This window comes from Podarcis melisellensis, assembly GCF_964234715.1.
Source record: "Podarcis melisellensis genome assembly, chromosome: 16".
Classification (NCBI taxonomy): domain Eukaryota; kingdom Metazoa; phylum Chordata; class Lepidosauria; order Squamata; family Lacertidae; genus Podarcis; species Podarcis melisellensis.
In genome coordinates this window covers 23,014,097-23,040,297 of record NC_138533.1, presented here as the reverse complement: position 1 = coordinate 23,040,297, position 26,201 = coordinate 23,014,097, and the positions used below count along the sequence as shown (strand labels likewise).

The 26,201-nt window shown below is 46.0% G+C and overlaps 2 protein-coding genes across 2 annotated transcripts; one reads left to right on the top strand and one right to left on the bottom strand.

Annotated features, from left to right (window-relative positions):
- Positions 1-8,244: 8,244 nt before the first annotated feature.
- On the bottom strand, positions 8,245-21,603 carry ZMAT5 (zinc finger matrin-type 5). The gene is made up of 6 exons (XM_081892597.1): positions 21,459-21,603; positions 18,472-18,622; positions 17,140-17,202; positions 16,014-16,094; positions 11,497-11,608; positions 8,245-9,345 (listed from the first exon to the last, which is right to left on the bottom strand). The coding sequence occupies exons 2-6, from the start codon at positions 18,596-18,598 to the stop codon at positions 9,216-9,218; spliced, it is 513 nt and encodes a 170-aa protein (XP_081748723.1). The 5' UTR covers positions 18,599-18,622; positions 21,459-21,603; the 3' UTR covers positions 8,245-9,215.
- A 180-nt stretch (positions 21,604-21,783) lies between these two features.
- Positions 21,784-24,093, top strand: UQCR10 (ubiquinol-cytochrome c reductase, complex III subunit X). The gene is made up of 2 exons (XM_081892626.1): positions 21,784-21,980; positions 23,845-24,093. Exons 1-2 carry the CDS (start codon positions 21,840-21,842, stop codon positions 23,893-23,895), a joined length of 192 nt encoding a protein of 63 aa, XP_081748752.1. The 5' UTR covers positions 21,784-21,839; the 3' UTR covers positions 23,896-24,093.
- The last annotated feature ends 2,108 nt before the right edge of the window (positions 24,094-26,201 follow it).

Below are 26,201 nucleotides of genomic sequence, written 5' to 3'. Positions count from 1 at the left end.
GCAAAGGCAGCGGCCACATCCAGATGATCAAACCCCAGCTCAATATGCCAGGTCCAATGCATTCACCCATAGCCCCTTTCCTTCCACATGAGAATATAAGAAGAGGCTGCTGGATCAAGCCAGTGGCCCAACCTATTCTCGCAGTGGCCACCCAGATATCTGCAATAAACCTGCAAGTAGAAACACAACCACAAGAGCACTCTCATCTCCTGTGGTTTCCAGCAACTGGTATTTAAAAGCATTACTGCCTCCAACCATGGAGCAGAGCATAGTCATCAGGGCTAGTAGCCATTGATAGGCTTCTCTTCCATGAATGTGTCCAGTTCTCTTTTAATGCCATCGAAATTAAAAGACGCCTGCTTCTTGGGAGAAAAGCAATGACAAAACTAGACAGCATCTTAAAAAGCAGAGACATCACCTTGCCAACAAAGGTCTGTATAGTGAAAGCTATGGTTTCCCTAGTAGTGGTGTATGGAAGTGAGAGCTGGACCATAAAGAAGGCTGGTTGCCAAAGAATTGGTGCTTTTGAATTATGGTGCTGGAGGAGACTCTTGAGAGTCCCATGGACTGCAAGATGATCAAACGTATCCATTCTGAAGGAAATCAGCCCTGAGTGCTCCCTGGAAGGACAGATCCTGAAGCTGAGGCTCCAGTACTTTGGCCACCTCATGAGAAGAGAAGACCCCCTGGAAAAGACCCTGATGTTGGGAAAGATGAAGGGCACAAGGAGAAGGGGATGACAGAGGACGAGATGGTTGGACAGTGTTCTCGAAGCTACCAGCATGAGTTTGACCAAACTGCGGGAGGCAGTGGAAGACAGGAGTGCCTTGCATGCTCTGGTCCATGGGGTCACGAAGAGTTGGACACGACTAAATAATACAACAAGTTTGTGGTCACCAATGTCTCTTGTGGCAGCGAGTTCCATAGTTTAACTATGCACCCCCATTTGCCTCTTCCCTTCATATGGGAAAAGAAGCCAGAAAGCTGCAATCAGCTGTAGCTTTCAATTACATATGAAGCAGGAAACAATGGTTAGTGGCTTCCAAACAAGCTAGGTAATGAAGCTGTGGTTTAAAGCAGGTTTACAGATCCCAGGTTGTTAGGAAGCCAATAAATATAATTCCTGGCTCTCCTGTTGCCTGTAGCTTCCTGGTTTAGAGAAACAAGGAGGGTTGTATATGGTTGCAAAAAGCTTATGAAACCAGGATTTGCTCTTGTAGACCATGTCATAATGAATGAGAATTCTCAGTTTAAACTTGGGGCAGAGGAGAAATTTGGTTCAGCGCACAATTAAAGGGGAACCTGACTCATTTGCACTTCCTGAAATGATACAGGGGAAACAGCCATCCTCCCAGATTCACCCTAATCTGTATTGCGCAGTGGAGTTCTCTAGCCAAGTTATGCATTCAAAAATGCATGGAAGCGTGCATAAAAGTGCATATTATAGTGAAAGCAACAGACTTTGCATAAGGTAGGGAAAACTTATTTGCAAAAAAAAAAAGTATTAGGCAAAGTTCCATAAAATGGGTATATTAAGAGAAAATCGCCTTAAAATACTGAGGACTTTTTAAAAAAATAATAATCTCAAACTGATGTGCAAGACTAATGGAAAAATGAGGAAGTGAAATTGACAGATTTACCCATCCATGATTTACCTGCTTAATGGAGGTTCGATAAGGATGCATTGCCTGAGAATATCCATAGGTAGCTGCCTTATACAGTGGTCCCTTGGTTCTCAAACTTAATCCATTCTGGAAGTCCGTTCCAAAACCAAAGAGTTCCAAAACCAAGGTGCGCTTTCCCATAGAAAGTAATGCAAAATGCATTAATCCAGGGGTCAGCAAACTTTTTCAGCAGGGGCTGGTCCACTGTCCCTCAGACCTTCTGGGGGGCTGGACTATATTTTTTTGGGAGGGGTGAACGAATCCCTATGCCCCACAAATAACCCAGAGATGCATTTTAAATAAAAGGACACAATCTACTCATGTAAAAACACGATGATTCCTGGACTGTCCACGGGCCGTATTTAGAAGGCGATTGGGCCGGATCCGGCCCCCCGGGCCTTAGCTTGCCTACCCATGCATTAATCCATTCCAGACTTTTAAAAACTACCCCTAAAACAGAAATTTAACATGAATTTTACGATCTAACGAGACCACTGATCCATAAAATGAAAACAATAAACAATGTACTGCAGTCACACAATCAATCAGTCAGTAGCTGAAATGGGTTCCACACAGCCACAAAAACAAAACAAAAAAGAGTCATAAAAAAAAATGCAAAGAAAAAAGCAAAAACAAAGAGCGTAACACTCAAAACGGAACTGTGGCACTCAAATTGGAAGCGTAACACTCAAATGGGGCCCGTTCAGCTTCCAAAAATATTTCGCAAACCGGAACACTTACATCTGGGTTTGCAGTGTTTGGGTTCCAAGCTGTTTGAGTACCAAGGCATTTGAGAACCAAGGTACCACTGTATTGAGTCAGATCATTGGTACATGGACTGGCAGTGGAGTTCCAGGATTTCAGACAGGACTCTCTTGCACCGCTACTTGGAGATGGCAGGGATTGAACCTGCGAGCTTCCGCATGCAAGGCAGATGCTCTGACCACTGAGCTATGGCTCTTCTCCAAAGTCCTAGCCCTTTCCCCCCCTTCTTACTTGACAGGATTGGCCATGCTCAAGATGCCTATTTCTGATCAATGGATTTTCTGGTCTTCTTCTTATTAAAAAAAAAAAGTGTCTGATTTGCTTTGCTTGTCTCCAATTTCCTGTTGCTACGATAAGAGTTATAGATCTGTACATTTGTATCTCCCTCCCCCCAACCCTCTCCCAAGCCCAGTTCAGGAAGCTTAAGTGCATATCAGACATGGTAAATGACACACAAATTTGCTAAAGGAAAAAAGCTTTCCCAAAGCTGTCACTCTGCAATCGTTTATAAAAGGAGGGGGGGAGGGTGTCAGTAACTGGAGTTCTGTGAGAACACTGAATTATGCCTTGCAGGACACACACACACACACACACACAAAACCAGAAAGAAAAACAGAAGCAGCATCACCTCACATTAGCAATAAGAACAACACATCAATTCTAATTTAAACCTACATATTAATATAAGCAGTCTATGTCTTCAAACAGATTGATGGTAACAAGACAGTGTGATGCAGCAGCAAAAATAGCTTTGAAAAGGGTAATGCAATTATTTGCTGCAGTAACACAGGTAAAGTATCCAGATCAAGGGAAGTAATTGTACCACTCTACAGTGGTACCTCGGTTTACGAACTTAATCCGTTCCAGAAGTCCGTTCTTAAACCGAGGCACGCTTTCCCTAATGAGGCCTCCCACCAACGATGCCCTTCCGCTGTTCGGCTTCCATTCGTAGACCAAAGTTCGCTGACCGGAACACTACTTCCGGTTTTGCGGAGTTCTTATACCGAATAGTTTGTAAACAGGGCTGTTCTTAAACTGAGGTACCACTGTATTCTGCCTTGGTTAGACCTCACCTGGAGTCATCGTTGTTTAAGGATATTGACAAGCTGGAAGGTGTGCAGAGGAGGGTGACCAAGATGATCAAGGGTCTGGAAACTCAAGCCTCATTAGGAACAGTTGAAGGAATTGGGTATGTTTAGCCTGGAAAAGAGGAAACTGAGTGGCGATACTATAGCCAGCTTCAAGCATCTGAAGGTGCATCCCATGGAAGGTGGAGCAAGCTTGTTTTCTGATGTTCCAGAAGAGAAGACCTGAACCAATGGCTTCAAAGGATAAGGAGATTGCGACTCAACAACAGGAAGAACTTTTTGACAGCAAGAGCCATTCTTCAGTGGAACAGACTCCTTCAGAAGGTGGTGGGCTCTCTTTCTATGCTTCTGTGATCTTTTGCTATCTACAGATAATGCAACCATCCTGCAGGAGGATCTGTTCCAACTCTGCAGTTCTGTGATTCTATCTCTCTGCTTCAAGGGTGCTCAGCAAAAGGACCATGGCACAGGAAGCCAACAGATTCCAATATTTAATGCTGGTCTCAGGCTCATGAACCCAGCAGTGCCCTGAGAAAGATGAGATATTGCAAGGGTGAGGAATCTCCAGCCCACAGGCCATTCCTGGACCTCCAGAGGAGTCCAGTTCAGCCAGTAAGTCCATCCCCACCCCCCAGTTTGTGATGCCAGCTGATGGGCAGGTTGGTGGAGGTTCAATCCTATGTTGGCACCTGTTCTCAGTAGGCAATAGGTGTGTGCAGACAAAAGCAGCAGTATTCAGTCCCCAGCAAGTCGGCTGGTGTGTGGTTTGTGTGTGTGTGTGTGTGTGTGTGTGTGTAGCGGTTAAACCACTGAGCCTCTTGGGCTTGCCGATCATAAGGTCGGTGGTTTGAATCCCCCAACAGTGTGAGCTCCCATTCCTCGGTCCCTGTTCCTGCCAACCTAGCAGTTTGAAAGCACGAAGTGCGAGCAGATAAATAGGTACCACTCTGGAGGGAAGGTATACGACGTTTCCGTGTGCTGCTCTGGTTTGCCAGAAGCAGCTTAGTCATGCTGGCCACATGACCTGAAAGCTGTACGCCGGCTCCCTCAGCCAGTAAAGAGAGATAAGCGCCGCAACCCCAGCTGTCCACGACTGGACCTAACGGTCAGGGGTCCCTTTACCTTTGCAGGGGGCTTAAATCCTGCTCAGTTTGGCAGGATCCCATGCAACCTCCTCTCTGATTCAGGAAGAGGGTTGCTTGAAAACTCCCATTTAAAATGAAGGCTTTCCCCTTTCTTTTAGCAGATTCTGGTGAAAAGCCTCTTCCTGTTTGTAGAGAAGAGGAATGAACCAGATGGCAATTCCCTTCTGAGTGGAGAGATACTTTCACACGGACACTTCGTTCCATTAGTACCACCAACCCTCCCTCCCTATTCAGAGTCCCACCACAACTGTTCCAGTGACCACTGGCACGGAGAAGCTGAATGAAATAGGGGAACGCATAAATGTGGAGGAAAAGTGCAATGCATTTTAACAAGCTCTTAATGGGAGGCAACAGCTGGGAGCAATCTAGAGTGATAGGCTGTGGGTGATGACCCATCAAGCTACCTCCAGGCCCCCAGCAACCACCCTGCGATCTCTGGCCCCTCCGCCTAGGCACCTCTGGTTAATAGGCTATACATGCTGAATTAATACCCTGCTGGGGCACACGCTGCCTGCACTTCCCCCAGCCAAGCTCCTTTCCGATGGCACTCTTTAACAAGTTCGCCCCTAACAGCTGGCACATCGATGATGCATCGTGCCATTACAGCTTCCTACTCACAGCACTGTTTAAAAAATAAGGAGAATACAAGGCTATAAAAAGCTGGTAATTTATGACTCCCTACAGGTAAACTGTGAGCTCTAGGACTGTGATCACACAACTCAATGGCTTCAGAGTTTGATGAGATCAGGTCGTCCCCATATAGCTTCTTCCCTGTCCCCTTGCAATGGCTTCTGCTGTTGACACAGAACCATGTGTGTGTGTGTGTGTGTGTTTAGATCAAAACCTGTTGCCAGCAGGCATCTATGTATTATATTAGAACCTGTCGTTTACCACACTTAAGAGGGAGACACCTTCTCTCTCTTTTTAAATTTATATCCCTTTTCTTTCCCTGGCTCTGAGCCTTCTTCCCCTTGGGTTTGCTCCCACCACTCCTCTACATTCAGCCAGTCCATGACTCCTGATCTATTAGGTCCTAGTCCAGCATTCTAAACACTGCTCTGCACTGGTTCACCATCAGGCTTCGAGGAATCCAAACCCTCCCATGGTGGCAGCCAAGAAGCAGATAAACAAGAGTTCTTACCAAGTAAAGGTAAAGAGACCCCTGACCATTAGGTCCAGTCGTGACCGACCCTGGGGTTGCGGTGCTCATCCCGCTTTATTGGCCGAGGGAGCCGGCGTACAGCTTCCGGGTCATGTGGCCAGCATGACTAAGCTGCTTCTGGCGAACCAGAGCAGCGCACGGAAACGCTGTTTACCTTCCCGCCGGAGCGGTACCTATTTATCTACTTGCACTTTGACGTGCTTTCGAACTGCTAGGTTGGCAGGAGCAAGGACCGAGCAATGGGAGCTCACCCCGTCACAGGGATTCGAACAGCGCCACCTGCGTCCCTTCTTACCAAGTACAGTGGTACCTCAGGTTACATACGCTTCAGGTTACATATGCTTCAGGTTACAAACTACGTTAACCCAGAAATATTGCTTCAGGTTAAGAACTTTGCTTCAGGATGAGAACAGAAATTGTGCTCTGGCGGCACGGCAGCAGCAGGAGGCCGCATTAGTTAAAGTGGTGCTTCAGGTTAAGAACAGTTTCAGGTCAAGTACGGACCTCCGGAATGAATTAAGTACTTAACCCAAGGTACCACTGTACTTCATTCAATATTCATAGAGAGATGAAGACATGCAGTCTCTCTTAGATAATGGTGTTGCTCCAAGTCCCATCCCCTCTGTCTCTCTTATTCTACATCACCCCTGTGCCAGCTGATCTGAGCTTTCAGTCTCTGAGTTTTCTGTTCTACTACTCTCAATGCCCGCTTAGTCCTGGGAGATGGGGAGGTGGTGGTCTGGAATGCTGTCTAAAGACATGTGAGTCTGTCAGCTGTCTCTCCCCTGGTGCTTCTTCTTCTTCCTGCTGCTCTCCCAATATTTCCCAGCTTCTCCCCTCTGTCATCTCTATGACCTTCTGCAAACCTCTGCTGTACTGTCCTCCTGTTTCCAGGAAGGTTCAGGAGGAGGGGGGGCAGTCCCCACCATTCTTCCTCAGTCCAGCCCCCAACATTCACCTTCTTCCAGCGTCCCATTTCTTAGTAGCCTTATGGTGGTTTTAGACTGCTCAATGAGATTACAGGGACAAGAGATATTTTGCACTAGATCCACAATCCTCTAGAGTTTCAGTCACACAGGCGTTGTCGCCATCCAGACAAGGTGGGAGTAATGCTCTCGCAGTTGGGCTGCCCTTGAAGACACTGTAGAGATCTTGAATGGTTCAAAACACCAGGATGCTGGTAGAAGGATCACGAAGCACTCTCCCTACAGCAGCTACATTGGTTACCAATTTGGTTCCAGCTTCAGGGCATGCTTTCTTGTGCTGGTTTTTCCCTTCAAAACCCTAAATGATCTGGGACCCGGTTACTGAAAGGCCTGGCTCTTTGCCTTTATGTTGTTGGTTTTTTAAAATATATTTTAATTGGAATTTTATTTACAACATAACATAACCCCCCCACCCCACCCCAATACACAATCCACCCTCATTAAACATGAACATAACATACAGTGAGTATAACATACAACAATACAAACAACAAAATAAAAGACTTCCTTTATCCTGTATCTGGCCTCCTTATTTACTTCTTATAAACTGTTTCCTTTATGAATAATTATTAAGATTTTTCAAATTATAACTTAAATATCCTACAGACATTAATCAAAACAAATCCTGGTATGTATTTTAGGGCACTGTTTTGTGAAGTATTCTCTGCATTTTCCCCATGCTTTTTGAAACTCTTGTGTGATCTCCAATTGCCTCTGTTAATCTAGCCAGTTCAATATACTCTAACAGTTTGTCTTGACATTCTTTTTTTGTTGGCAGTTTCTTTTTTCCAGTTTTTAGCCATTAGGATCCTTGCCACTCCTGTGGCATAGAGGGATATTTTCTGATCTTCTCTTGCTATACCTGTGTCCATTATCCCTAGTAGAAAAGCTTCTGTATTTTTTATAAAGTTATGCTTAAACATTTTTTTAAGCTCATCATATACTGTGTTCCAGAAGCTTTTGATTTTTTCGCAGGTCCACCAAACATGTATAAGTGTCCCCTCTGTTTTACCCCCTTTGCCTTTATGAACCTACCTGGTTTTTAAGATCCTCAGAGCAAGCCCCGCTCTCCCAGTAGATTGGACCCAATTGGCAAGTCAGGCAAACGATGATGGGAGGTGCAAAACCCAGCAAAAAAACAAGGGCCACAGATCTCCCATTGCTGCTCTGCAATGAGGGCTTTTAAACAGGTGGCACCTTGACAGGTGCCCTATGATGCCAGCCCTGTCCTCAGCCTTGCCATCAGCACACCAAGCACAGTGCCCACACCAGCTGCAGATCCCTGGCACACAAACAGCATATGCATAGCAGCCAAGGGCCAAATCTTAAACACAACGCTGGGCATGTGCAATGTCACAGGAGTTAAAACTCTTGGCGTTCCCCCAGCACACATTTATACTAGGCAGCAAAGAGAAGGAAGTCAAAGAACGCAAGTTTGGACACTCAAATGGTACTGCCGATTTAATATTCTCTCCCACACACATGTCCCAAAATCTTGGTTCTGTAGAAATATAAACATTTATATTTACAAGTACACAGGAAGTACAAATTTCAGCTTTATTTAAACAACAACAATAGACATTCCCACCCTCTGCAGGTAAAGCAAAGAATCCAAGTTGGAGGGACTGCAAAATCCAGGGAGCTATGGGGTTCTTGCTGGGGTGGTTGATGGCATCTGTGGGTTAGGATGGTTTCCCCTTCCCCTCCCCATTTTCTTCTGCTTTCATCATCCAGAACGCTTCCTCCTTCTGAATTTTCTCTCCCAGGGTTGGTGGGTCTTAGCCCCACACCCACCACGCTTTGGAGCCACACTGTGGGAAGATGAGCACTTTGGATCTGGTTAATCCAAAGTGCACCCCTCCATAACGTCCCCCCCTTTTGCTGTTAACCCCCACAGTACTGACAGTGGAGCCACAAAGCGGAGAATAGGTCTGCCCCTCACAACGGAGAGCCTTGAGATGGGACCATTCTACCCTGGGACACCCTTCCAAGGACTGCCAGAGCGAACCCTTCAGTGCCCAATCGGCTGACTTCTTCCATTAGCAATTTTCACATTTTCTTTTTTCTCACCAAACCATTACCTTAAATAAGGTCCACTTCGTTTTGATTCCCCTTTGCATTTTCCGCGTTATATATGCATGAACTTGAGCACCAGGATACCTGTCAATAATCGGAACAGCTGAAAGGATATACATGTACATCCTGTATCAGGGATAGGAAGAATGTGGCGCCGCCCAAAGATTCCAGCTCCAATCAGCACCAACCAACACAGCCACCCTCTGATGAGGATGGGAGCTGCAGTTCAACATCTGGAGGCCTGTTGTATTTCCTCCGCAACACTGGGAGCAAAGGCATAAGGGACACCGCCTGGTGTTCTGAAGGGCGTCCTGGTTGCGTCAGCGGAGTCATCCCCATTGGAGATTGGGCGGGATCTGCCATCCACCAGGAGGTGGAGCCTGAAGGGAAGGTGGAAGATCCTGGACCGAAGGCCAACCAGGTGGATACTGGAAAACTGACTCTTCCTCGGAGAGGGGACTGAGAGAAGAAAAGCACAGCATTGGAAATCAGATACTTTTTTATATTAAAAAAAAAAACCCTACAAGACTCCATATTTCTACAGAGCTTTTGCAGGGCTCAGGGTGCACCACCAACATCTCAGTAACCTTTGCAACAACAACCCTGTGAGGTAGGGTCAGTGTCAACATCTCAATATTGCAAACAGGGAGGGTCAGATTAGAGAGCAGTTCTCAGCCTGTGGGTCCCAGATCTTGTTGGACTACAATTCCCATCATCCCTGAGCTCTAGCCTTCCTAGCTAGGGGTGATGCGAGTTGTAGTCCAACAACATCTGGGGACCCACAGGTTGAGAAAGGCTGGTGTAGAAGGTCATGGCTTGGGCTGGAGTCACTGAATTAGGGAAACCCCAAGGTTTGAGATTTGAAGAATGCACTTCATGGCCCAAAGGACAACTTCCTTCTGTTAAAGTCAGACTGTTTTCTGTCTCCTTCGTTGGGATAGGTGGGACTTTTGCTGTTCCAGGTGCTGCTGAACTGCAACTCCCATCATCCCTGACCACCAGCCAGCCCGCTGGGGCTCATGGGAGTTGGGAGTCCAACAACATCTGGAGGTCTCAAAGGTCCCGGTCCCCAGTCCACCTGCAGTGGCTCTCCAGGGTTTCAGACAGGGGGCTTTCCCACACCTATCTGGAGATGCCAGACACTGAACCACACTAACGAAGTAGCTTTCCACTTCCCCTCCTAATCCAATTGAGAACGTAAGAGCCTGGCTGCTGGATCAGGCCAATGGCCTGTCCGGTGGCAGAGGCAACAACCCCCATGGCAGGTTGCCAGGATAATAATAATAATAATAATTTATAATTTATACTCTGCCCATCTGGCTGGGTTTCCCAACCACTCTGGGCGGCTTCCAACAGGATATTAAAAACAATACAGCGTCAGACATTAAAGACTTCCCTAAACAGGGCCCCCTTCAGTTGTCTTTTAAAATATTGCCTTGACATCTGCTGGGAGGGTGTTCCACAGGGCAGGTGCCATTACCGAGAAGGCCCTCTGCCTGGTTCCCTGTAACCTCACTTCTCACAGCGAGGGAACTGCCAGAAGGCCCTTATCCAGGAATGGATAAGACAAGGAAAAGTCCTTACCATCTGCTTTTTATTCAATATTCACAGAGAGAGGCTTGGGAAGGCAGCCTCTTGGAAGAATGGCGTTGTCCTGAGTGACTCTCCGCCCCCTTTTTCTCCCACTTCCTCATTCATCTTCTCTTCTACGGGTGGCACTGAGGGCCCTTTGCTTCTGAGCCCTTTGCTCTCCTACTTTCAAGGCTCGCCGGGTTCTGGGAGAAGGGAGTGGGTCTGGAATGCTTTCTAAAGCCACTGTGTCCTTCAGCTGTTGCTCTCCTGGTTCTTCCTCTTCCTCCTCCTCTTCTCCCATTCTTTCCCACCTTTCCCCCTCATCTGCCTCTGAGCTGTGACCTCCCTCAACCCCCTGTTGTAATTCTGAACTGTCTTCTTCTTCTCTAGAAGGGTCAGGCTGGGGAAGTGGTCTCCGCCATTCCACTTCTGCCCGGTGCCTGACATGGCCAATCTAATCCAGCATACTGCTGTCAGCTTCCAGCCCTAGGCAAATCTGCGAGCAGGACCTGACCGCAAGAGCACTCTCCCCTCCCAAAAAGTGAAGTAAAAAAAGCATGGGAGTGCCTAAATGAATACCTCAAAAGTCAAGGTTCGAGGACAGAAATCTGGCTGAGTCTGGAATAACCTTGTGAAGTGAAAGGATATGAAAGAGGGATTTATATCTAGATGTTAGGATAGAGATGATAAAGAAAACAGAAAGACGCAATGAGAGATAAAGGAGGTGCTGTGGGATTGGTAGAAGTCAATGTCTTGTTGTTGTTGTTTTAGTGTCTATAATATTAACTTGTAAGATATGGATTTGTTTTTGTTGTTGCTTTCTTTAGTTTTCGAATGTTGATTTTTGTGCGTTGTGTATTGTTATTTTTCGATATCTTTCGTGTTGTTGTTGTTGTGTGGAAAATACTAATAAAATTTATTTAAAATAAAAAAAGAGCACTCTCCCCTCCCACATTACTGCTTCCAACTGTGGAGGCAGAGCTTTGCCATCACCTAAATCTAGTGCCCCGACCCCCCCAGCTGCAGAGAGTGCATTACCTGTCAGTCTGAGCTGTGCCAAGCCGCTTGGCTCTCTTCTCCAGCCACTCGTCAATGGTGCCAGGCATGACGACTGCCTTGTCCAGCCGCTGCTCTTTCGCCCTCCTCTCTTCTGTTTTTTTGGAAAGACAGACAAGGGCAATCTCATTTAGCCCAACAGCCTTTCGCCCCATTGAACACACTCCTGGTTATTTCCCCTTGTATTCCTGCAGCTGACAGTTCTGGCCCGGACGCCGTGGTTCCCTTTACGGAACCACCTTCCCAGCTGCCGTTCCGTCTGCGATTTGGCCAGTTCTGGACGGATGGTTCTGCCTTCCCATCTTATCCAGTCCTCCACCTACGCAGCTCCAAATCGTGGAACAGCTTTTTTTCAAAAGAACAACAGCAACAACCTCCTTTGCCTTGGCAGAATTTATACAGGCTGGAAGGATCACCGAGTGCGGTCCACACAGCAGTTAAAAAGAAACCGGGGAGAGGGCCAATGAGACTCACAGGTTGTGCACAGAGCAGCAAGAGAAGGGCCAGCTGCAGTTCCTGCTTCAGAAGACAGGTCCATGTTGCTCTCCAAAAACAGACAGAAGAGCCACAAGAACATCAAAAGAGCTCTGAAGGATCAGGCCAATAGTCCAGCGTTCCTGTTCTCACTGTGGCTAACCAGAAGCCTTTTCTATTAAGCCCACAAGCCAGACCTGAATACAAGAGCCTTCTCTCCTCCTGTGGCTTCCCGCAACTAGAATTTAATGTTGTTAGCCGCTCTGAGCACAGCGTTGGCTGGGGAGGGCGGGAGATAAATAAAATTTTATTATTTATTTATTATTATTAGAATTCAGAAGCATTACTGTCTCCGACTGCGGAGGCAAAGCGAAGCCTTTGTGGTGCTGAACAGCTGTTGATCAGCCTTCTCCTCCACCAATTTATCCAGTCCTGTTTTAAAGCTGCCCTGGTTGGTGGCCCCCTGCAGCAGCGAGTTCCATAGTTCAATGGAGCAATGGCATGACTGCAAGGCACAAGAAGGAGAAGGAGGAGATTTGGAAACAGGTTTGATGCCTGAAGTATTGCCGCAACCTCGGCTTGGTGAGTTCGTCACTGTGTGAGGAAGCACTTTTGTCTGTCCCAAATTTTCCAACGTTTGGAGTCGTATTTCCTAGTATTAGGAAAAAGGGGGACTAGATCTTGTGGGATCAAATTCTGTGGTTTATGTGCTGGGAGCAGTACAGTTGCTGGAAACCCCAGGAGGGACTCAAGTCTTTGCTTACAGGCTTTGCAGAAGTGGCACTTCGTTGGCCACTGTGAGAACAGGATGCTGGATTAGACTGACTATTGGCCTGATCCAGTAAATAATAATAGTTATATTATTGTACCCCACCCATCTGACAGGGTTGCCGGAGCCATTTTGCCCAGCTTCCATCTGATATAAAATAATAATAACACATTGCACATTATAAAGATTCCCTATACAGTACAGGGCTGCCTTCAGCTGTGTCCTGAAGATAATATAGTTACTCATTTCCTTGACATCTCATTGGAGGGCATTCTACAGGTCGGGTGCCACTACCAAGAAGGCCCTATTATGCCTGGTTCCCTGTAACCTCACTTCTCGCAGGGAGGGAACCGCCAGAAGGCCCTCGGAGCTGGACCTCAGTGTCCGGGCTCAACGATGGGGGTGGAGACGCTCCTTCAGGTATACAGGGCCGAGGCCGCTTAGGGCTTTAAAGGTCAGCACCAACACTTTGAATAGTGCTTGGAAACGTACGGGGAGCCAGTCAGATCCTTTAGGACCAGTATGATGTGGTCACAGCAGCTGCTCCCAGTCACCAGCCTAGCTGCCGCAAACACCATGATGGCTATTGCTCTGCTTCAATGGTCAGAAGCAGCAATGCTTCTAAACATCAGTTGCTGTAACTCCCGGGAGAGAAAAGTGAACTTGTGCTCAGGGCCTGCTTTCTGGCTTCCCACAGGCACCTGGTTGGCCACTGTGAGAACAGGATGCTGGCCTGATCCAGCAGCCATCCTCTTCTTACACGCAGGCTGAATTTCTACACCCTTGGTTCAGGAATCTGCGCAGGCTTGGAGCTGTGGTTTTCCTGCCGCCCGGTTACGACTGGGGCAGAACTCGCATTCTCACCCTCTGTCCCTGAGCAGGGACACAGGACTCACACTGATGCCCGTTGCAAAACAAGCCAGGCATGGAAATTTTGCCTTGGCGACCCAAAGCAAGCCCCTTCCCCAGGATAGTCTCTCCTTTCAAAGGCGGCCTGTGCTGTTGCTTTTCTACGGCTTTGGTGCATTAATGCATATTCGGGGAGGGGAAACATCCCGGCTCGTTGACATTAACAGCACAATCATGGGCCCAAAGGCAGAATAAGCCAGAGACAGCTTGAGTGATTGCAGGAGGCAGTCGGGAGGAAACGTTCCATTCATCAGCAACGAGAACACAGATTCCTGGGGGCACCTGAATACCAAAAAACTCAATGGGAAAGCGGGGAGACAGGGACTTGGACAACGCTGCTCCCCATACTAATGATCAGATCACCCTGCCCAGTCCCCATTCCAGAACAGAATCCAAAAAAGGCATCTCCTACCACCTACCCCGGAGGACCCCCCACCCACCTCCTGCAGCACCCACCCTCCTGCCAACCACCTGCTCCAAACCAAGACGGTGCCATATGTCACGCTTTTAAGCAAAATGTTAAACATTTTCCGACAGGGTGTGAAATTAACACCGCCACCACTCCAGCAGAGTGAAGGATCGCGCCAGCTCGGCAGTGGCAGCCAATTATTCTTCCAGCCTGCTGAATATTCATGAGTGCAGCCGGGGAAAGAGGGGGGAATGAGGGAGGAGTAGCCAGAAACGGGTAACATGGAAGAGTCTCCCCGCCATCCATCCCACAACCTCTCTGGTTTAGGTTCAAGAGAGGAGCCTAAAACAGGCATTTTCTACCGTTGTGGAATGCCCTGGCCCATCCATCACCCACTCATTGTGTCATATGCCTTGCAAAGACATCTTTTTGCCCAGGCTTTCCCTGACCCAGAAAACTGGCCCTGCTACTACTGAATTTCCGATTTGTTTGTTTGTAATAATGCTGCTTTGTTGTTTTTTGAAAATGTTGCAGCTCCGTTTTCAACAATACAGCGGTACCTCAGGTTAAGAACTTAATTCGTTCCGGAGGTCCGTTCTTAACCTGAAACTGTTCTTAACCTGAAGCACCACTTTAGCTAATGGGGCCTCCCGCTGCCACCGTAGCACGATTTCTGTTCTCATCCTGAAGCAAAGTTCTTAACCCAAGGTACTATTTCTGGGTTAGCGGAGTCTGTAACCTGAAGCGTCTGTAACCTGAAGTGTATGTAACCCGAGGTACCACTGTACTGTTTTTAAGTTGCCTCCATGCATACCGCTTAGAGACGTCAAACTATCGAGTGGTATGGAAACGCTTTTAAAATAAATGAATCAAGTGCCTGGCCTGGCCCTACACTTGAAGGGTATAAAACATCTTGCTTACCCCCAGCCTGTCCAAGTGAAATTCATATTGCTTCCCCTTGGACAAGGCCCCCACCACCCCTGACTTTAGCCTCTTTTCCATACTTACATAGGAAGCTGCCTTATACTCAGTCCACCAAGCTCAGTATTGTATACACTGACCAGCTCTCCAGGATTTCAGCCAGGCACCTCTCTCCTGTCTACCTGGAGAGCTGGGGGATTGAATCTGGGACCTCCTGCTTGCTAGACACCCTACCATTGAGCTACAGCCCATCCCCAAAGACAATGGGATAATTGTTAAATTGTCAACAACTTCCATAAAACAGAAACGCTGCAGCCATTGCTCCCCACCCCCGTCCAAGAGCCCCCCACCCCCCCAAAAAAGCATTGTGGGTTCAGCTTATCTTGCTCAGAACTCCCAGGGAGATAGCAAAGAAAGCTTAACCCCAACCGAGTGCCCCTTTCTGCACAGTGGGGACACGAAAAATCAATTGCGGCAGGCTTGCCAAATGCCAGAAGTCTAGGCAGCAGGGTCATCTTTGCAGGGGAGAGTCTTTAATTAAAAAGGTTTCGATTTGCGGAATCAAGCAGAGGAGTTGGGGACGGAGAGTTGTGCTCCCCTGCCTTTCTCTTTCTCTCTCCAGCTGATTCAATTATTTGCTTTTGCCCAGCCCATTTACCCTACATTGGTAATCAATAGCTGTATAATTGGTGAACAAACACAACAGGAGCTGGGAACAGCTGCTCAGATCTCTCTGGCCTTCCCTGGCCTCCACTTTGTAGTGTTGGCTGTGGAGTGGGGGGCTGCGTTTGGGGAAAGATGTCCATCACAATGACTGCAGTCAAGGCTCTGGCAAGAAGCCAGCCTCAGTGCCACAGCAGGCATAATGCAACACAGGAGATGCTAGCTAGCTCTTGGCTTAAAGGCAGCCTAACAGTGATTTGCACAGGGTCTACAGAAGGGATTAGCACTTTTCCTTATGTTTATCCCACACCCTGTTAAGGCCATGGGTGCCTACGTTCTCCAGACCCCATTTACCTTGTACATGAGCATTCAGCTGCTCCAGATCTTCCTCTGTCATGTGGGAGAACCTGCAGTTGGGGCCGAAATCACACCGTCCTGCCGAGAGATCCAAAGCAAGCACAATTTTAAAGAACGAAACCACAGCCTCAGGAGAACAAAGGAGCTAAGAGCCACAGCAGGACCAAGAGATATTACAGCATTCAAGAATTGTCAAAACTTGCATCACCACCACCCCCCCTTTCCATTACTGGCAGTATGGCCCTTCCTGTGTACAAAACTCCATTCGCGGGATTTTTATATAACCATTTGAGCAAACAAATTCAATTATTTATTACAGTCTATTGCCACCTGCCGCAAATTAAAAATTAGGGAGAAATAAATGCACTGCGACAGCTACTAGCTTCAGCGGTTTCAAAAGGGTGGGAAGACAAATTTATGGAGGCTTAAAGGTAAAGGGACTCCTGATCATTAGGCCCAGTCATGACCAACTCTGGGGGTTGCAGCGCTCATCTTGCTTTATTGGCCGAGGGAGCCGGCGTACAGCTTCCGGGTCATGTGGCCAGCATCACTAAGCCACTTCTGGAGAACCAGAGCAGCACACGGAAACACCGTTTATCTTCCTATTTATCTAGCAAATGATATTTATCATCAAATGTCCAATTCTGATGTTCAACTCTGAACTCTGCTGAATTGTGCTTCCGGATAACAACTACTGTTTCGTTGAATTCTTCATCAGCCAATTAGTTCAACACTTGTAAATAGAAAGATATGTAATTTCTTCATTAACCAATCTTTTTTCAAATAGATATAATAAAAGATACTCTGGAACAGTGCTCATGCGATTATACAAAGCTTCACAGCTTGCTCTCCGCCGGGTAAAGTCTGGCACTGTAATTCATTTCAGAGACTTCAGTTTGTTAGTTTTGATGTTTTGAATTATTCCATACAGTTTTTCACATTGTTATTGTTTCTGGCCATCGTGTTGCTTCTGATATTGCTGACTCATATTTTGCAACACAGGGGTTGGTTTGTTTACTTTGGTCAGATCCAGCAGGGCACCTCCCATATTTGATACTCTTCTCCCTGCCCCTGAGAACACCTTTTTGGGGGTGGGAGGAACCCAATGAAAAGAAAAGCATACCCGATAGCAGGAATTCCCGACACGGCTTCTTACTCTGCTCCTCCTGCAGGATGGTTGCATTATCTGTAGAAGGCAAAAGATTACAGAAGCATAGAGTTGGAAAGGCTCCCAAAGGTCATCTAGTCCAACCCCCTGCAATGCAGGAATCTGCTTAAAAGTATGGAGAGGATAATAATAATAATAATAATAATAATAATAATAATAATAATAATAATTTTTATATATTCCCTGCCCTCCCCAGCCAAGACCAGGCTTAGGGCGGCTAACACCAAATATAAAACAATTGATTGAAATACAACTTAAAAACAAGATTAAAATACAACATTAAAATGCAGCCTCACTTCGGCAGAAACTCAAAAACTTTTTGGGGGATGAGAAGGTCAAGTCTTCACCAAGGCTAACTATCCAGACTGGCCCTACATGGGCCAGAAAAAAGCCAGGGAAGTCCCCAAGCAGGAGTTCCGTCACAGAAGGAAAAAGGAAAAAAGAAAGGGGGGGGTCAAGTTAATTCCAGGCCAAAAGCCAGGCGGAACAACTCTGTCTTACAGGCCCCGCGGAAAGAAATCAGATCCTGCAGGGCCCTGGTCTCGTGAGGCAGAGCGTTCCACCAGGCCGGAGCCAGTATTGAAAAGGCCCTGGCTCTGGTTGAGGCTAATCTGACCTCCTTAGGGCCCGGGACCACTAGGGTGTTGCTATTTATGGACCTTAAGGGGTAAAATAAGGTGAGGGGGCCTCGCTCTGCACATCCCCTAGGGCAAGCAAGAGGCGTCCCACAAGAATCCCACCCAGGCTTACAATCGGGAGTCCCATATCCCCTGTCGGGGACAGCAAATGCCTCTGAATACCATTTGCTGGGACTTGTAAGTGGGAAGAGAGTCCTGTCGTTCTCAGGTCCCCTTTGCGGGCTTCCCCTAATAAGCTGTTGAATGGTTTCCTTATATGTAAAGGTTCATCATTGTTCCACTCGATGTGTATGTCTTTAAGCTGTGAAACATAGCAGGTGCTGCTGAGTTGTATTGATTAAGCTCTGTCAGCAATTGGGTGTAGTATATAAGGAGCAGCACCTAGCTCTCCCATTACCCGGGGGGATGGGTCATGTTTGTTTGTTAATGTATTTAGTGTAAAAGGAGTTTTTGTTTTTCTTATTAAAACCTTGTTTAAGTTATTTTTGAGTCCCTTTTAATGCATGGTCTCCCCAGCAAGCTCTCTGCAGCACTAACATACTGCAAATAGCCAACATAAGCATCTTCTTGGCCGGTGGATGGTGGACCAGATAAGCCACAGGCCTGATCCATCTGAAGGGCTCTTCTTTCTTACCAAGCAGCCTCTTACCTCGAAACAGATCGTACCAGACTTTCTTGGCCCGGAGGTGCTGAACCCCGTTTAGGTGCTTCTTCCTGTTGTGGAGGTTGTCCTGGAAAGAGCGGTTGCAGTAGTCGCAGAAATAGCGCTTCCCCATGGAGACGCTTGCTGAAGCAAACCTCTGCGGGGAAGATCAAATACTGTTTTCCCACATGTCAATGAAATGATCAGACTTTGGGAAACAAACCTCATAACAGGAAAGATTAAGAAAAGCGATGGATAATGAAAATAATAAGAAGCAGAATGTATAAGGAAACTAATATAACTAACAGTAGTAGTAAATGAATACAGACAACAAGAATTCTATAAACATAAGGACTTACTTGTTTATCGATACACTATGGACAAATATGGAAATGAATAAAAATATATAAAATGGAAGAAAATAATGCGATAAAATTATATGTGATATAAAAAACCAGAAGGAGGGAAGTCAGCTCTGAAGAGCATGTATAAATGTAAAATGTAATGCAATATGTGTATGTGGAGTATCTAATTGAAAAACTAATAAAGATTATTGGGGGGGGGGAGAGAGAGAAATGATCAGACTTTGGCTTATTTTCCTTGATTGCACAGCTTTCCTACAGGTTTACTCCCACAAGATGTAGTGACTTGGGGAACAGCTTTAAAATGAAGATTAGACAAATTCATGGAACAGAAGGCTATCGTTGGCTACTAAGCCACAATGGGTATGCCCTCTTCTTCACTAATGAAGGCAGTAAGCCTTTGAATACCAGTCACTGAAAATCACAAGTGGGAAAAGAGCTGGCGTGTTCAGATCTGGCTATGGGCTTCCCAGAAGTAGCATCTATTTGGTCAATCTGAGAACAGGATAGTGGACTAGATGGGTGTTTGGCCAGATCCAGCAGACAGGCTCTTGGTACATTCTTACAGCTTCAGAGACTACAGCTCCCGCTCTTCCACTAGCCTCATTAACAGGCTAGCAATATTTATTTTTGCAGCCTAATACTATTTGTGGGCTCATTTACCAGGCTGACTTAATAGGGTCTATTGCAGTAATAGCAATCCCATCCGCCTATAAATCTGATCAGCATTATTGCATACCGCTTCAAGAACCATGATGGTTGATAATCAGTATATAAATATTGTAAAAATTATAAAAAAAACAACAACATTACAGCTCAGCAGAGGAGACTAGTCTAATTTATGGTTGAGTCAGAATCATTTTGGGCTTCATCGATCAAATCAGCTCATTTGCTGCCCAGAAGGCAACTGAGATTTGCTTCGGATGCTGGGATGATGGTTGCAAATAGGCTGGAGTCTAGTAGTGGCACCTAAAAAGCTATTAAAGTCATAGAGGCACATGATTTTTTGAGCCAAAACTATACAATGGGAAAACAATTGCTCCTTATGCTCCACCTCAATCATAAAGGTTCTCTGATGGGGTATTTCTGGTGGTTCCTGACTCCCCTGAGGTTCGGTTGGCCTCTACTGTATTTTAATCAACTTGTTTTTATTATTGGTTGTTAGCCGCCCTGAGCCCGGTCTTGGCTGGGGAGGGCGGGGTATAAATAAAATTTTATTATTATTATTATTACTGGGGACAGAACCTTTAGCATTGCAGGCCCTGCCCAGTGGAACTCACTGTCAGTAGAAGTTTGACAGGAAACATCACTCCCTTCTTCCAGACATCTTCTGAAAATGGTGTTATTTAGACCAGCCTTTGCAATGTGATTATTTTTTTTAACCGAACTGGTATTTATGGACATTTTTTGGGATATTTTCTTGATGTTTTCATTCTTTTTGGAACTTTTTTTTTTTTTAACAAGAATGCAATTTATAAAGCTTTAAACAAACAAACAATCAAGGAATTAGGCACCCAAACATTCCTAAGATGAATCAAACAAATGTTACCTCAGGTTAAGTACTTAATTCGTTCTGAAGGTCCGTTCTTAACCTGAAACTGTTCTTAACCTGAAGCACCACTTTAGCTAATGGGGCCTCCTGCTGCTGCTGCGCTGCCGGAGCATGATTTCTGTTCTCATCCTGAAGCAAAGTTCTTAACCCAAGGTACTGTTTCTGGGTTAGCAGAGTCTGTAACCTGAAGCATATGTAACCCGAGGTACCACTGTATTGCCAAGCAGTTAACACTGTATTGCCAAGCAGTTAACACTCCTTGTTCTATGTGATGATACCAGTGAAAGTCTCAGATATATATATATAATTTTATTTTTTATTTTGACAAAGTAATAAGAATAAATAAGAATAAAAATGTGCACCCCACCCCTGAGACCGTTCCATTGTAACTATCCAGCTTCCCAAAATTTCATCACCTCTTGCGATGGTTTGACCCCTGTCGGTTTTAACAGTACAAATTCTACAAACACCTTCCATATCTCCTCAAAATCATTTCTCCTGTGTAGGAATGAGAATCGGCATATTCCCCATCTTACCTTAGCAGTACATGCTAATTTACCATTACAGTGGTACCTCGGGTTAAGTACTTAATTCGTTCCGGAGGTTTGTTCTTAACCTGAAACTGTTCTTAACCTGAAGCACCACTTTAGCTAATGGGGCCTCCCGCTGCTGCCGCGCTGCTGGAGCACGATTTCTGTTCTCATCCTGAAGCAAAGTTCTTAACCTGAAGCACTATTTCTGGGTTAACGGAGTCTGTAAGCTGAAGCGTATGTAACCCGAGGTACCACTGTAATAGCTATTTCCCACACCTCTTTATACCAAAGTCTCAGGTTCATTCCCCAGCACCTCCCGCCAGGGCTGGGAGCGTCTCCTGCCTATACCTATACAGAGCTGCTGCTAGTCCGTGTAGACAATACTGAGCTAGGTGGACCAATGGTCTGACTCAGTATAAGCCAAGGCAACCAGGATGGACAAGCGGGTCTTACCAGGTAGAAGGCAGCTGACCATGCCACTGTAAATAAGAGCCGGAGCCATGGGCGGCAAGGAAGTAAAGCAAAACAGCCCAACAGACTACTCACCTCCCTTTACACAGACATCACAGGCCTCGCCCCTCACACCTGGTAGAGGAACCCAGCAGGCAGCATCTCTAACTATAGTACTCTATCCAACTAGCAGCTGTAGTTGGTGCAGGATTCTAAAATCCCCGGAAAGCACACAAGACTACGATTCCCAAAGGCATGAGGCTCAAGGATCACGTGACACCAACCGTGGTGCATCCCGGGAAATGAAGTTTATCTACCCGGCAGACTACATGTTAGGGGTCTGGAGTGGGACTCCAAAGCCCATCATCCCGCGCGGGAAAAGGCTTCGTTACCCATAAAGCTTTGGCAGCCGGAGGGGTCGCCCTTGCTAGAGGAGGGCGAGAGCTGCGCGTGCGCGGTACCTGAAGGCTGCCGAAGATGACGCTCGCCAAGCAGGTCTACCGAGTGCTTTTACGCCGCAGCGCTACCTTCACTCTCACGGTCGTGGTGGGCGCCTTGCTCTTCGAGCGAGCTTTCGACCAGGGCGCGGACTCCATCTTCGAGCAGGTTAACAAGGAGGTAAGTTGGCCTGTAGGGTCGCGCAGGCCCGAGCCGGGGACTTGCGTAGAACGCGGGCCCGGGCTGGGCGAAGGTCAAACGGGGCCTTGATATACGAGAGGCCCCGGCTTCGGGCCTCTCGCGCTTCTTCGAAACAGCTGAACGCCTGCTTGGGCTTTCTCTGTGTGTCTTGCATGGGGCCACCAGGAAGGTACGAAGGACAGTCTCCCAAACAAGCGAAGGCCAGAGGGCCTGAAAGGATGTGCAGCTTGCAATGACTACGGTCTGTTAAGATCCTTGTTTTATCTTGAGTGGTGACCAATCTTAACTACCAGGATTGTGAGCATAGCGGGGTAATGAAAGAATTTAATCAGTCACTAACGCACTTTAATTTATAGCAGAACTAACAACAGTTGGGACTACAGTTCCTAGAAGTCTTGGGGAGACGCCATGGCAGGTAAACTATAAACAAATAAGCTGTGCCAAGTCAAGTCCCAAGTGTCTACTTAATGCTGAATTACATGCATGAACTTTTATTGTGCTAGCCAAAGGCCATGGCATTGTTATTCTATGGTTCTTACCACCCATTATGATCTGTTAGTTCACCTGTGAAATTTGTAGTTCAGGTTGTGAAGCATCTACTTGAGAAGAACATGTGTTTCACCTTATACATGGAAGAGAACAATGGCCTGTGCTTCTGGGAAAGAGCCATAGGAAGTGGCTGCTTTTGCAAATAAATCAAGGTCTCTTGCTCCCTCAAAAGATTCAGCAGTTTCTCTCCTGCTGCCCAGAATGCTTGGAACTGCTTTCCAGAACACCTGTGGGATGATAATAATAATAATACTTTTTATTTATACCCCGCCCTCCCCAGCCAAGGCCGGGCTCAGGGCAGCTAACAAGCAATAATAAAAACAAGTTGAATGATTACAAGTTAAAAACAAAAATTAAAATACAACATTGAAACATTAAAATATTAAAATGTAGCATCGCAGGATGAATGCAACCTCATTCCTTCAAAATCCGTCAATCAAACTCATGTTTTCTGTGAAGCATTTGCCACAACCTTCTAGTTTTCATGTCCTACTGTAACTATAACCTTAAGAATGTGTAGCTGAAATAATGGCATATTTTTCCTCTTTTATCATTCTCCACATCTTCCCTGTGACAGATATTCAGATTGTAATCTCCCTGGGGCAGGCACCTATCATCTGCTCATCATCATTTTATTTATTTTATAGGCACTTTGGTGATCTATAAAGATAATAGAAATCAAGCTTTCTTATTCTGAGGGTTTTTTTGCTGTTGACATATATCTAGATGTTTTGTTCTCAATGTGGTTGTACTTTTGGGGGAGAATTGGGGAGGCCACAGCACTGATTTTGAGGCAAAGAGAGTATTAAAGGCAAAGAAAGAGAACAGTTGACAAGTAAAGAGTGCAGTTGTATGAGAAAATGAGGGTGCATAATATAGACTTTAACGCTGTAGTCCTAATTACACCTTTAGGGAGTAAAAAGGTAAAGGACCCCTGGACGGTTAAGTCCAGTCAAAGGCGACTATGGAGTGCAGCGCTCATCTCACTTTTGAGAATGGAGTAAGTTCAGTTCAACAGGACTTCTGAATGAACATATTTACTGGAATGATGACACTCCTATCATGTTCAGGTTATCAAAGCAGATGTACATCTTGTTACTTACACATCTTTATTTGAAATCACCTTGGGAGTACTATTGAGTGGTATTGCTGTGCTTTGCAAAATACCACCCATTAATCCTGGTGGCAGTAAGCAGTGGACTGTGCCAGGTTGTAGTATTCTGTTCAGCTGCAAACAACCATTCCTGAGGTTGTTGCTTAAGATTACTTTATTCTTGTGTCTCTTATGATGCAGAAACTCTGGAAGCACATCAAGCACAAGTACGAAGAGCCACGTGACGAGTGAAGCAGAGATGCTGGATTCCTGATGAATCTTCTGTGATCTTCACTACAAGCTCCTCTTCTCGACCACCAGCTGCTGAGGCAGAAAATGTTTGTCCATATGTGGCAGTTTGAGCCAGAGTGCATCCTCCCAAGAACAAGCTACCTGGGCTTATGAACTTATTGTGCTGAAATGTAGCTTAATAAAATACATTCTAAGACATTGTATACTTCAGACCTTCTGTTTTAATTTCCTCTGAGCTGATTCCTTAGAAATGTGGGACTTTAAGCTCTCTATTTTTGGATAAAGAAAAAAAATCAATGAAAAGCATGTCATTCTGTGCTTGCTCTCACCTAAAAATCTGCATGCAATTATAGGCTTAAGGCTAGTTTAAGTGTCTGCTTTCTAAATACTCGCTTATTTGGAAAGCCTCAAATAGAGTGATGCAAAATCTTCAAGCAGATCTGCACTGAATGGGGCTGCTTTCTGTTCAGGGTGCCAACCTTGCCCTCCATCAGGTTGGTTAACCTGCGATCCTCTAAAAGTTGTTGGAATACAGCTCACATCATCCCAGACCACTGATTGACCATGCTGGCTGGGGATGAAGACAGTTAAGAGTTAAACCTATGGAGGGGCACAGGTTAGACCCACTCCTGCTCTATAAGGCGAAGAGGCTCAAGCAGAGCATTCCACTACCATCCTCCACCACAGGTTTACTCTGGAAGATGGCCATTGATGCAGAACCTGTGCCCCCCCCCCCCATTGCTAGACTACAACTCCCATCATCCCTAACCACTGGCTATGCTAGGTGGACCTGGCGGAAGTTTAGCAGCAGCTGGAGAGCCACAGGTTCCCCACACCAGATGTAGACTACTGAGCTAGATGCACCAACGGCCTGACCCTGCTATAAGCCAGATTCCTTTGTTCTTAACTCTTTTAACTCTGTTTGCTACAGTGCTGGACAAATGGAAAAAAATCTTCCTTTCCTAACTTTTAATAGCTGCTGACGCTTCATGATCAATGCAGACACAGTAAAAACCATTATGCAGGAACTGACCAAATCAGCAAAAGCTCACTCTATGCTACCTTTCTTTTGGCTGATTTCCATGCTGCAGTATTGACTGAAAATGCCATCCTATCAGATTTCAAGTGCCTGTTCTTGGGGTCCGCCTGCTGCTGAACTGGTTCACTTCACTGATTCAAATCTTGGCACTAGACTTAACGTGGAATTACATTAGGTAAGGTTCGCTGCTAAAGAACATCCAACTGACAGGCTGAAGTTTTGGTTCCTTACGAGAAAATTTCAGTGCACAACTTTTGACACATCAATGCTTTTCAGAGCTGTGTCAAAGTGTGTTCTAGCCCATCACCTGCTGGGCAGGCCCCAGGGGTTCTCATGGACTAGCTGAGGCCAGTACATTTATTGTATGCCCAGCATCAAAATAACATTGATGCCAGATATTTGAACAGCTGTGTGCTGGGGGAATAGGAGAGCCCCACAGCCTGGGCATAAGCACAAGACACACATATTTAATGATCAGGAATCTCTCAACCTTGCTGAAGTTTGAACTGGCTGCAATTATCAAAGAAAACATTTGACAGAATGGGTGGAAGAGACGGGTGACTAAATCAGCCTATTAGTGAAAAAATGTAAGTGGAGTTCAAAAGTGGGACGGGGGGTGGAACTGGGAAGTACATATTCTAACATCTATTTCCCCTTTCTCTTTTGGAGGGATAGGGAGGAAAACTAAGAACACGTGCCTTACTTTGTCCCCAATTCTTTTCCCAGCCTTTAGCATTTTGGGGAGTCTTCAGGAAGTGGTAAGTAAGGCCTCTGTTGCTAAAGATCTTCATCCCCATTTAGGCTCATGAGATGCCTACACACAGATTTCACACTTGCCTACTGCAGTAGAGTACAACATACAGTCAAACTTCGGTTTTCAAACGTCTTGGCTGCCAAACATTTCTAAAGCTGAACGCCGAAAACCCGGAAGTGAATGCTTGTTTTCGAATGCGCCTCGGAAGTCAAATGACTTCCAAGGCGTTTCTCAGTTTTCCCCATTGAACTCTCTGACAGCTCCCTGATCCTCTGTTTTTGAGCATTTCGGAAGGCGGTTGCAAATAGAACATCATTATGCAATAATAATAGCCCAGAACATGGTCTGAGGATACATGAGGTCACCATCTTGCTTGCTGGAGCTAGGTTGGCCTGGGCAGTGAGGAAAAAACTGACACAATGCAGGATTGAAAGCATGAAGTACTTTACATAATCCTGATGCGTAATTGAGGAATTCGCTAAGAATAAAAGTTGGAGATGATGGCCAACAATC